This window comes from Gekko japonicus, unplaced genomic scaffold (genome assembly GCF_001447785.1).
Source record: "Gekko japonicus isolate JY-2015 unplaced genomic scaffold, Gekko_japonicus_V1.1 scaffold1958, whole genome shotgun sequence".
In the NCBI taxonomy this organism is placed as follows: domain Eukaryota; kingdom Metazoa; phylum Chordata; class Lepidosauria; order Squamata; family Gekkonidae; genus Gekko; species Gekko japonicus.
This window is the reverse complement of record NW_015165878.1, coordinates 221586-233268: the sequence shown is the minus strand read 5'-3', so window position 1 is coordinate 233268 and position 11683 is coordinate 221586. Positions and strand designations below refer to the sequence as shown.

Genomic DNA, 11683 nt, shown 5'->3' with positions numbered 1-11683 from the left:
GAACGGGTTAATCAGACCCTGGAGCAATATCTTCGTTGTTTTACTAATTATCAACAGAATGATTGGTGTGAATTATTGCCTCTTGCTGAATATTGTTATAACAACACTGTACATAGCTCCACAGGCATGTCTCCTTATAAAGCTGTTTCTGGTTACGACAGCCCCCCCTCCCTTTCCTGGAGGGGATGGGCCAACGTCCTGTGGGGGATGCTGATACATGGTGTATGTCCTTGCAAAATGCATGGCCTCTGCTATGCCAAACGCTTGACGCAGCCAAGGCTGCTTACAAGACCCAGGCAGACAAGGGTAGGGTGGTGGGGTTTGATCTGAAACCTGGGGATCTTGTGTATGTCTCGACCAAGAACATTAAGATGCTGCGGCCTAGCAGGAAATTGGGGTGGAAGTTCATTGGTCCATTCAAAGTGCGTAAAGTCATAAATGATGTAGCGGTTGATGTTGTTTTGCCTAAGAATTTACGTGCTCTGCATTCTGTTTTTCACATGAGCTTATTAAAGAAAGATCCTGGTCCGTCTCCCTGGAGACCAACAGTTACTCCTCCTCCACCTGTTATTTTGGAGGGGGATGAACATTTTGAGATCGCTGATATCCTTGATTGTAAATTGAAACGTGGTAAACTCTGGTACCTTGTTGAATGGGTTGATTTCGGTCCCCAGCACCGCGAATGGGTGGAAGAAGGGGATATTCGGGCCCCTTACCTGATCCGTAGTTTCCACAGGAGGTTCCCGGACAAACCGGGAGGTCTCCCGCCCAGCCCGGGAGGTCTCCCGCCCGACCCGGGAGGTGTGTTTTAAGATGTATTTTAGGGGGGGCAGTATGTCAGCATGCTGCCATTGTGTTTTGTGTGACCTCTGTGTACATATCCTCACCCTGCTGCACCCGGCTTGTTTCTACCATCCTGCTCCTGTGCTGGAATGCATAAGATAACTACTGGAGGTTGTGTGGGGGAGAAGATGCTGTAATGCTTGCCTATTGCTTATCTCATGAGAACTGCACCTGTGTTTTGTTTTATATTCTGCCTGGTTCCCATAGACTGGGCGCGCAACCGTTTCATTAACCCGCCAGCGGGAATATTATTCATTGGATGTGTATCTGTTTGAATTTCCTTTATTATGCTTGACCTGCCTGTGTATCCCCAGTTCTAACAAAGAACGTGTTTGAGTATGTCTTCAACGCTTTGAAATAAATTTTGCTTTTCTTGAAAACGTGGATTTATTCTCGATGCTTGGGGATCCAACATATAGACTCTATAAACGCCAGCCTACTGGCAAGAAGGAGAAAAGTGATGTGTATTTGAGTAACACAGGGCACTTTCTGAATTCTGGGATTCAGCTAGGGTGGCCATGTCTAGGTTGAGAGCTTCCTAGAGATTGAGGGTAGATCGTGGAGAGAGTGGGATGTGTGAGAAGGGATGGCCCTCAGTGAGGTCTAATAGAAGAATTACCGTTCTTCTATTATTATGGCTAATATTAGCATCTAGGATCTTGGACATCAACGGCTTATTGACAATAGAAGCCTGGTACCCGGTCTGCTACCGATAGCCTGTGCCCGCCAACCGAACTGAGAAAGACCATTAGCTGAATATCTAGTGAACCTGGTAAAGGTAAAGGTTTCCCTTGCTCGAAAGCCAGTCGAATCCGACTCGAGGGTTGCGGTGCTCATCTCCGTTTCCAAGCCGAAGAGCCAGCGCTGTCTGAAGACGTTTCCGTGGTCATGTGGCCGGCATGACTAAATACCAAGGCGCACGGAACGCTGTGACCTTCCCACCGAAGTGGTCCCTATTTATCTACTTGCAATTTCTTGCTTTCGAACTGCTAGGTTGGCAGGAGCTGGAACTAGAGACGGGAGCTCACGCCGTCATGCGGCACCCGGGTCTCGAACTGCTGAACTGCTGACCTTCCACAGCCTGCAGTTCAGCGTCTTAACCACTTGAGCCACCGCAGCTCCTAGTGAACCTACAGACTCTCAAATGAACCTACAGAGTGTATGAGGCCATCTTCAATGTTACCTGCTAGTTGCTAGCACTTTAATACCATGCAAGTTAGTTTTAATGAATTGTTTTAGCTATTTATATATTTATTGTTACTGTGTTTTATGATGTTAGCCGCCCTGAGATTGCCCTGGCGGGGAGGGCGGGGTACATGTTTGAAGAAATAAATAAAGAAGAAGAGGAGGAGGAAAAAGAGACTGGACTTCTACCCTGCCTTTCACAGAGAGTCTCAGAGTGGCTTACAGTCTCCTTTCCCTTCCCCTTCCCACAACAGACACCCCGTGAGCAGCGTTCCCTCTCAGCTGAGTCAGTCTGAGCTAGCTCATTGGTTTTTAGCCTCCAGTTCACACATTTTTGTCTTAGCTCAGGAAGGATGTGGCTCCAGAGCAAACCAACTGATGCGGCAGCCAAATCGCTCGCTCACAACTTTGATGCCAGAAGCTCAGAAAGTCAAATTTGTTCTCACAAAACACCACAGCTTTGAGGGAGCATTGCCTGTGAGGTGGGGTGGGGCTGAGAGAGCTCTTTTGAGGACTGCTCTTGCGTGAACAGCGCTGAGAGAGCTTGTGATTGACCCAAAGTCACACCAGCAGCTGCATGAGGAGGCGTGGGGAACCAAACCCGGCTCTCCCAGATTAGAGTCTGCACTCCTAACCCCTACACCAAACTGGCTTTCCATCCAGTTCATTCTCCAAAGCTGGCGTTTCCTCCAGGAGAACTGATCGCATAGTCTGGAAATAAGTTGTAAGTCTAAGAGATCTCCAGGCCCCACCTGGAGCCTGGCAACCGTAGGACTGCTGGTATCTCATGACGTTTAGGCATGAATCTATTGAGATATATGTCTAGATAGGTGAGGTAGCAAGCAGTTACTGGATTTAGATCAGCATGATCTATGTGTAAGTCTTAGCTGTCATGCTAAGTGGTTAAGGCAATTACAGCCAGGTGTTAAACTACTAGGTGTTACTCTTCAAGCATTGTTAGAGTAGGAAATTAGTCTATCCTGTTAGTGATTGGCTGGGGCTAGTATATAAGCTATCAGCTTGATAAGCTGGGTGGGGGACTTAGTTCTCTCCAACTAAGGTATGGCATGCTGCAAGACAGTCTGTATATCTCTGTGTAAATATTCACCATTATCTCTAAGTAAACTTTATGCACCTTCATCACCAGTTGGTCTCCAGCTTCTTCTTTACTGCACCCAATAGAATCCGCCCCACAACTATGCCTTCTGATCACAGCACAGCTAGCTGTGATGGCTTGAAGCCGCCCGTACTTTCTTGGACACCGGCCGGGAGGGAAAGACTCTGGTCTCTCTGTCCTCCAAGCAAAAAACACATTGCTGAACAAGTTCACAGTATAATGAATTAACAATGAAGATACGGCTTTAATTGTTGTTTTGTTTCAACAGCTGAATACATCAAGAGACCGAAGTCTCAGCACAAGCAGGACGAACTTTCCCAGGCTTGACTGTCCGCTTCGACTTTGCGTCTTTATCAAACGTCAGTTTGTAGTGGTTTGTCTTCAGTACAAGGTTTTCAACAATGTGTGCATAGTTTCAAAGGTGGCTACTTCAACCTCTCACAATCAACAATTCCCTTCTGAACTTGTTCGGCAATGTGTTTTTTGCTTGTTTGACTTAAATTGCTGGGTCCTATTTGCCTTTGTTATACTACTCTCTGTCCTCCAGCCATCTCTGTAAAGTCACCGTTTGGGATGCAGGAGACAGGAAATAGAGACCCTGAACTGAAAATGAGTTGGGATTTGCAAGGGCTGCCAGATCCTCCCTGGTCACCACCTGGGGGTGGGTAGCGTTTCTAGCTCCCGGCTGGGGAACTCTTAAAGATGCGGAGACGGAGCCTGAGATGGACAGGGACCTCAGTGGGGCACAGCGCCATGGCGTCCACTCTTCAAAACATCCGTTTGCTTCAGGGGGAACTGATTTCTGTCGCCTGAAAAGGAGCTGTCATTCCAGGCGATCCCACCTGGAGGCTGGCCTCCCAAGGAGTTGCCCCAAAGTCCATCTCCAGCCACTCGGAGCCAGCCAAAACATCTGGCTATGTAAACACGCCTGGTTTTCTTACTCCGGCCACTGTGTTAGGATAAAATGCTCAACTGGGATTATGTAAAGTACACTTCCCGTTAACTCGCACATGTGTTTGCATTTGGGGAATGAACACAAAGGGGCTCCCAGCTGGGAAAAGGAGCTGTAGACGGACAAGCAACGGCAACCAGATGCCCGGGGAGGATTAAAGAGAACTGCCATGTGGACCCGGTTGGAAACCAAATATGGGGGGGTTTACAAGCTGCAGAGGACTCGACCTTGTCTTCTGTCTCTCTGTTCTAGTGTGTTTCATCAGGGATGTTTGCATCCCTGCCCAGTAGCTGTCCTGTGCTGAGGATTGCTACCCAAATCCCCCTTTCTCCAGACAGGCTAATCGTGCAACAAGAAGCAGTAGCTTTTGCCTAGAAAACGTGTAGGGTTGCCAGGTCCCCCTTGGCCACCAGCAGAAATCTGGGGGTGGAGCCTGGGAAAAGCAGAGACCTCAGTGGGTACAGGAGCTGCGGTGGCTCAAGTGGTGAAGATGCTGATCTGCAGGCTGTGGAAGGTCGGTAGTTCAGCAGTTCAAGACCCGGGTGCCGCGTGATGGAGTGAGCGCCCGTCTCTAGTTCCAGCTCCTGCCAATCCAGCAATTCGAAAGCAAGAAATTGCAAGGAGATAAAGAGGTACCACTTCAGTGGGAAGGTAACAGTGTTCCATGCGCCTTGGTGTTTAGTCATGCCGGCCACATGGCCACGGAAACGTCTTCGGGACAGCGCTGGCTCTTCGGCTTTGAAACGGAGATGATCCCCGCAACCCTAGAGTCGGACTCGACTGGCTTTCGAACAAGGGAACCTTTACCTTTACAGTGGGGTACAATGCCATAGAGCCCACCCTCCAAACCATGGACAAGATCTCGCCAGGCCCTCCTGTTTTCCGCCGTCCTCTGAAGTTTGCTCAGTTTCATGTTCGTTGCATCGATGACACTGTCTAACCATCTCATCCTTTGCCATCCCCGTCTTCTTTGACCTTCAATCTTTCCCAGCATCAGGGTCTTCCCCAGTGAGTGCTCCCTTCTCATTGGGTGGCCAAAGTATTTGAGCTTCAGTTTCATTATTCCAGGGAACAGTCAGGGTTGTTTTCTTTTAGGATTGACTGATTTGATCTCCTTACAGTCCAAGGGACTCTCAAGAGTCTTCTCCAGCACCATAGTTCAAAAGAACTTGTAGTTCCTTGTAGTCCAACTCTCGCAGCCATACATGACTACTGGGAATCCAATTGCTTTGACCATGCGGACTTTTGTTGGCAGGGTGATGTCTCTACTTTTTATCATGCTGTTGAGGTTCGCCATCACTTTCCTCCCAAGGAGCAGGCGTCTTTTAATTTCATGGCTGCTGTCACAGTCTGCTACTGGACTCTTACTCTTTTCCACAACCGTGGACAAGGAGTTGAACCCCTACCACCAGCTCATAATCAGTGAAAAACAGCGTTCCAGTGGTGAGCACACTTCACCATGTGTGCACACTGTGGCTGCTATGGAACAGAGAGGAGCCCCGGATTTATAATTAACCCCGACGAATAAGAAGAAAACGTTTTGTGGGTTTTTGATGGGCTCCCGCTTGTCTATACATTCCGAGCAACGTTGACGAGTTCTGCAAGATCTTCTTGGCCGGTACAGTCATCAGGAATCCACAGAATGAAGCAGACAAGCTTCAGGACTTAAGCGGAACCTTCTGTATCTGTGTAAACACAGATGTTTTGGGCTTAAGTGCTCTCCCAGTCTACAAAAGGCCAGAAGGTCCTTAATGGGAAAGATCTGTGGTCAATTCTGGCTTTACATAAGCCTGTACAAATTCTGAGCATGCTCAGTGGAAAACCTAGAGAGTTCCCAGAGGGAGGGAGACAGAATTCCAGACAATGTCGATTGGGTGTCATTTGAATGATTAAAGCTGATGTGCCATCATAGCGTAGTGGCTAAGACGGGGGAGCATGAAACAGGAAGCCTTATTGACATTGAGTGAGATCCAGAGACTCATGAGCAGAGTTTGCTTGTAGAAAATATATTTTCCTCTCCCACGCACTGATTCAACCTCCTGCGACCCGCAAAAGCCACTCCTGAGGGTTGGGGGGGGGGGGAAATCTTTGGAAATAATGAAGTCAGAGCATGGAAACCGTGGAAATTGTAGATGCTCTGTGCAAGTGGAAGGGCCTTCCAGTTCAAACAAAGATCTTTCCCTCCTCACCAACCATTTCAAACCACAATGAACATAAGAACATAAGAGATGCCAATGTTGGATCAGGCCAAAGGCCCATCCAGTCCAACACTCTGTGTCACACAGTGGCCAGAAATACCAGGTGCCATCAGGAGGTCCACCAGTGGGGCCAGGACACAAGAAGCCCTCCCACTGTTGACCCCCCCCCCCAGCACCAAGATGACAGAGCATCACTTGCCCCAAACTGAGAGTCCCTAGCTATACCTTGTGGCTAATAGCCACGGATGGACCTCTGCTCCATATGCTTATCTAATTCCCTTTTGAAGCTGTCCATGCTTGTAGCCGCCGCCACTTCCTGTGGCAGTGAATTCCAAGTGTTAATCACTCTTTGGGTGAAGAAGGACTTCCTTTTATCCATTCTAACCTGACCGCTCAGCAATTCCATGGAGTGCCCACAAGGAGTTCTTGTATTGTGAGAAAGGGAAAAAAGTACCTCTTTCTCTACCTACAATGGTGGTCCTATCCCAGAGAGATTTCCGTAGACAACGCGGTAGAAACCATGCAGCTTTCCGGCTCTTACCTGCCCCAATGAACTGCCAGGTTTTGACCAATAGACATCAGGAGGGTGGCGGGGCCGTGGTCCCAAACGCACTGCTGGGCCCAGGATTCAGCAGATCTCTCCAGCTCTTCATCCCAGGTCTGCACAAAAGAAAGAGAATAGAAATCTAGATCAGCAGGTCATAGTCACCCAAAGGAAGTCCAGTCTCTGGAAACGCAATCACACAGAAGAAGAGCTGGTTTTTCTACGCCACTTTTCACTACCTGAAGGAGTCTCAGAGCAGCTTACGGTCGCCTTCCCTTCCTCTCCCCACAACAGACACCCCGTGAGCTAGGTGGGGTTGAGAAAGCTCTGAGAGAACTGTGACAGGTCAAAGGTCACCCAGCTGGCCGCATGTGGAGGAGGAGTGGGAATCAAACCCGGCTCTCCAGATTAGAGTCTGCCACTCTTAACCCTTACCACAAACTGGCTCTCGCACCAGGGGGTACCCACTGTGGCTTAGAAGGGAATCTTCCATAGTATCCAAGCAGGGTGGGGAAAAGTCTGCCCATAGATCTTTTGACCTTGTGGGGAGATGCCGTGGCTCAGTGGTAAAGCACCTGCTCTGCATGTAGAAGTTCGTGGCAGTTCTTCAGTTTGCGAACATCGCTTCACGAACGACAAACCGCCCAAAATTCGTGACGAACTATTTCATCAGGGATTCTGTGCCCATCCCTAGTCCCAGGATGTCTCTATCCCCTCCTTGGAAGTTGGTGACCCTCCTTGGAGACCAACAAGATTTTCAGGGTATGAGCTTTCAGGAGTCAACGCTGTTGTATCTGATGAAGAGAGCTTTGAGTCCCGAAAAACTTATTCGTCTCCAAGGTGCTACTGGACTGGGATCTAGCTGCTTAAAAGGTACACTTGGGTTCAGGTGTTATTTTGTAGGTAGAAATTGGGTCCAGTCCCATTGAGAAGCTCCTGAATCTTCACAGAGACTACCACAACAGGCTCCAGTATTCTGGCTCCCTTCAGTTATCAGCTCCCGGCTTGCACTGCTGATGACTAACCTAGGCTTTTAAGCCACCGATTCCTTTGCTTATTTTCCATTCTAGGTTCACAATCAACACAGAACTTGCTCAGCCTTGGGCCTGGCTGCCTTCCATGGTCTTTACTACTGTTCTATAATGAAAACATACAATGGAAGTGCTTGTTATTAGACTTGCAAAGTGGTTTGGGGCAATTTTATTTTTGGCCGGCCATGCCGTGAGGTTCGTACATTGTTCACATCTGGCTGACGGAGGGCCTCTGCCAAAACACAAGCTACGGAATTTGTTCTCCTTTAACCCTGAAAACTGCCACAAGCCGTCAGCTCAACGCTCTCCTAGCGTAGGGGAACAACACAGCAAGATGTTTAGTTTTTTCTGGGGTAAACCCCATTTAAAAGAACGGGCCCTGCACAACAACTTAGCAGGATCTGTCATGCATACAAATTTTTCATGGCAGTTACAGACAGAAATGTCACACATCGGTGGACCAACAACTACAGCTGGCTTGTGTGTAGGGTGATGGGACTACAGACATTTCTGTAAAGTTGCCAGCCAGCCAAACAAACAGGAAAACAACAACAGGTGTCTATGGGTGGGCATTTACTTGGTTGGCCCAGGCTATCCTGATCTCATCAGATCTCAGAAGCTAAGCAGGGTCGGCTTTGGATGGGAGACCACCAGGGCTATTTTTGGGCAGGAACGCAAAGGAACGGAGTTCCGGCTGGCTCCCAAGTTGGCCACGCCCAGGAGGAACTCATTAACATAATAGGCCACACCCAACAGCAGGAACTCATTAGGATTGGCTACATTAGGGGTGTGTGGCCTGACATGCAAAGGAGTCCCTGCTACAAAAAAAGGCCCTGGGTTTTGACAACAAACAAGGTAAACAGAATAACAAGCAAGAGGTGGGTGTGGCTAGATAACCACACTTCTGGTAACATGGGGGTGTGGCCTAATGTGCTAATGAGCTGTGCTGTCAGGGGTGTGGGCCAATATGCTAATGAGTTCCTGTTGTTTGGTGTGGCCTATTATGCTAATGAGTTCCTGTTGGGCTTTTTCTACAAAAAGAGCCCTGGCAGACCATCAAGGAAGCCCTGAGTTGCTACATAGAGGAAACCAATGGAAAACTACCTCTGTTAGGCTGCGGTCACACGCGCCTTTAGATCCGACCTAGGCGCGAATGCCTGATGGATCTAAAGGGAGCAATCGGACAGGAACATCTGGGAAGCGTCCCGCAGTCATCGGCAACCCGTACCGCTCTGTCGCAGAAGCGGAGTTAAAAGACGACGGGGAAAGTCCAGTACTAAACAGGTTCCGATGGGCCACAGACAGACTTTCCCCTGCCTGGTTGCGCAAGCACACTCTCAAGCCGTTGGGATGGTTTGATCAGGCTCGGTGCCGTCCCCCCCCCCCTTTTCAGTACGCGCATCATTGCATATTCCATAGGGGGCCCTCAGTGCGGAGGTGCAATGCCTCGTTTATGCACATGGGAAGCAAATGACCAAAAAAACCCACAAACAGAGCTCTTCTTACAGGGCCTACTGTAAGCTCTTGGAGGATTGGTGTTGGGTGATAGTGAGATATTGAAAAATGGTATTTAGCGGAGATAATATAGCCCAGCAGAGCCTGAGTACAATAATTCAGACTGAGAGTCCATGTGTGATTAAAATATAAAGTTTTTACTAAATTCTAGCATGGGGAAGGGTAACTGGGATGAAAATAACAAAAGAGCATAATCGGCTACATCCTTACACTACAAAGACAAAACTAGAAGAGTGTTATGGCTTCTCTCTCGTCTTCTTCTTCAGAACACCAAACAAAGACGGGAAGAGAAGCCATAAAATGGTAATATACTTTGACACTTTAGTCCCAATCAAATCCCTAGATCAGGGAGAAAATTCCCGGGCAATCCACATCTAAAGAACATTGGTTACATGAGAAACATGTGACTTCCTGTGAGTAACATAAACAAACATTTAACCCCAGATATACTGAGTGTTTTTAACTTGTAATACCCAACAATTGGCTACATTAGGAGTGTGTTGCCTAATATGCAAAGGAGTTCCTGCTACAAAAAGAGCTATAATGTCATAGCATTCAACCTCCGAAACCAGCCGTTTCCCTCCTAGGGAACTGATCTTGGTTGTCTGGAGATCAAACGTAACAGCGGGAGATCTCCCGGTGCCACCTGGCGGTTGGCAAACCTACCCAGAACTCGCGCATCCCTAAGGAAAGAACGTGTTTTCCGTCTTTGCTTTGACAGTATTGGCCTTTAACAAGGAAAGGAATTCAACCTGCGCCTGAATTTGTCATTGAATTAGCTGCGTGGTATTTATTTTATCTGTTACATTTAAAGCAAAAACCAAGGGCAGGCTTTATGTACATCACTTGCGGGCTTTCCTGGCACATCTGACCAAGTGCAGGTCGTTTAAGTCCATCCATGCTTGGGTACTATGGCTTTTCATAGCCAAAGCATGGCGGGAGCAGGGGGGAAGCCAGGCACAGCGCCAAGTGCACATGTCGAAGCTAATTGCTTCCAATTAGCACGCGTTCTAATTGGAACATTTTGCTATGGGGACGCCGAAAGCGCAATGTATAGAAACCATCTGCTAATCGTTTTCTGTTCTTAGGATCAGCTCCCGGTCTTAAGAGCACAGGAGGTTCCCCGCGGGTGAGACACACGTCCCGTAGGAAACACAAAGGACTCCGAAAATTTGTATTCTGAAGGCGTCCACCTTGGATTTCCAAGTCCTATTAGGTAAATAGGACTCGCTGAAAGGTGGATTATGGGCCCGTCCCAGGAGAACCACTGAGCATCGTCTTTTTCTCTGCAGTCTGTGAGGTTCCCTTTATATGCCCCACACCGCCCAGAAGAGGGGGGGAAAGCCATGAGAAAAGCACATTGAACGAATCCAAACATGAAGCAGTAACCATGTTGGACAAGTAAATAGACATTGGCCGGAGAGTCTTCTGCTGCAGCCGGGAGCGCCAGGGAGCCGGGGAGCCAAGGAAAATACATTTGGCTCCTAAGCGCATTGGTGTGTTTATTTTCTGAGAAGCAGCAGGGATTGGTGCTGCCCTCGCAGGTCTGGAATGGCAACAGAAGCCCAAACAGATTTGCAGCTGGAGCCGACAAAGAGGGTGACGGTGTATCCCGTACACCTGCCACTGAATTTCACAGGCACAGAGTCTGTGGCAAGTTCATAGCAGGGCTATGCTGAAAGTTTGCTATCAAATATTTTTGGGTATTAAAGTGGTGCTGGGGTGGGGGGCACAATCGCCCCCGGGAGGGGGGGACTGCCTATGTGCACTCCTTTCACAATTGTTTCTAAGCAAATGCTTCAAGCACTCTTTTAGAAAAACGGACAGAAGCATTTTTCCTAGAAAGTGATCCTAGCCAATCAGGGATCACCTAACGTGACGTCATCACACTATCACCATGATTCCGTATAACTGATTGGATTTGGCTAAACACTGATGTCACAAAGCAAAGGCTCCCACAATTATTGGTCCCGTAACATTTAATTTGTTCATAAATGATCTAGAAAGGGGGAGGAGTAATACTGGAATCATAGAATCATAGCGTTGGAAGGGACCTCCCTTTCCACTCTCTTCACTATCAAGGAAATCGAAAAAGAGGCTCGGGAGCTAAACCTACCCCACTCAGTTGCCGTTCCACGTAGATGGGTGGTGGTGGTGGGGAGAAGCTGTGTTGTCATTGCCTGCATGGCAAAAAAAACCCAAAACACACAGAGGTTTTTAAAAATAGCACCTAAGAGATGGAAAGTATTTATCCCCCGAGAGCTTCCAGTCCTTTCGCCATCAGTCATTGTGGCTTTT

At 48.3% G+C, this 11683-nt stretch overlaps 1 protein-coding gene across 1 annotated transcript in view; it reads right to left on the bottom strand.

Annotated features, from left to right (window-relative positions):
- Positions 1-11683, bottom strand: part of CRISPLD2 (cysteine-rich secretory protein LCCL domain containing 2) — a gene marked incomplete at its 3' end in the record, with an annotated part of 75697 nt that overhangs the window by 33457 nt on the left and 30557 nt on the right. Inside the window, exon 3 of the mRNA XM_015411281.1 lies at positions 6837-6955. Coding sequence (XP_015266767.1) covers positions 6837-6955 — 119 coding nt within the window. The remainder of the gene's footprint in view (positions 1-6836; positions 6956-11683) is intronic.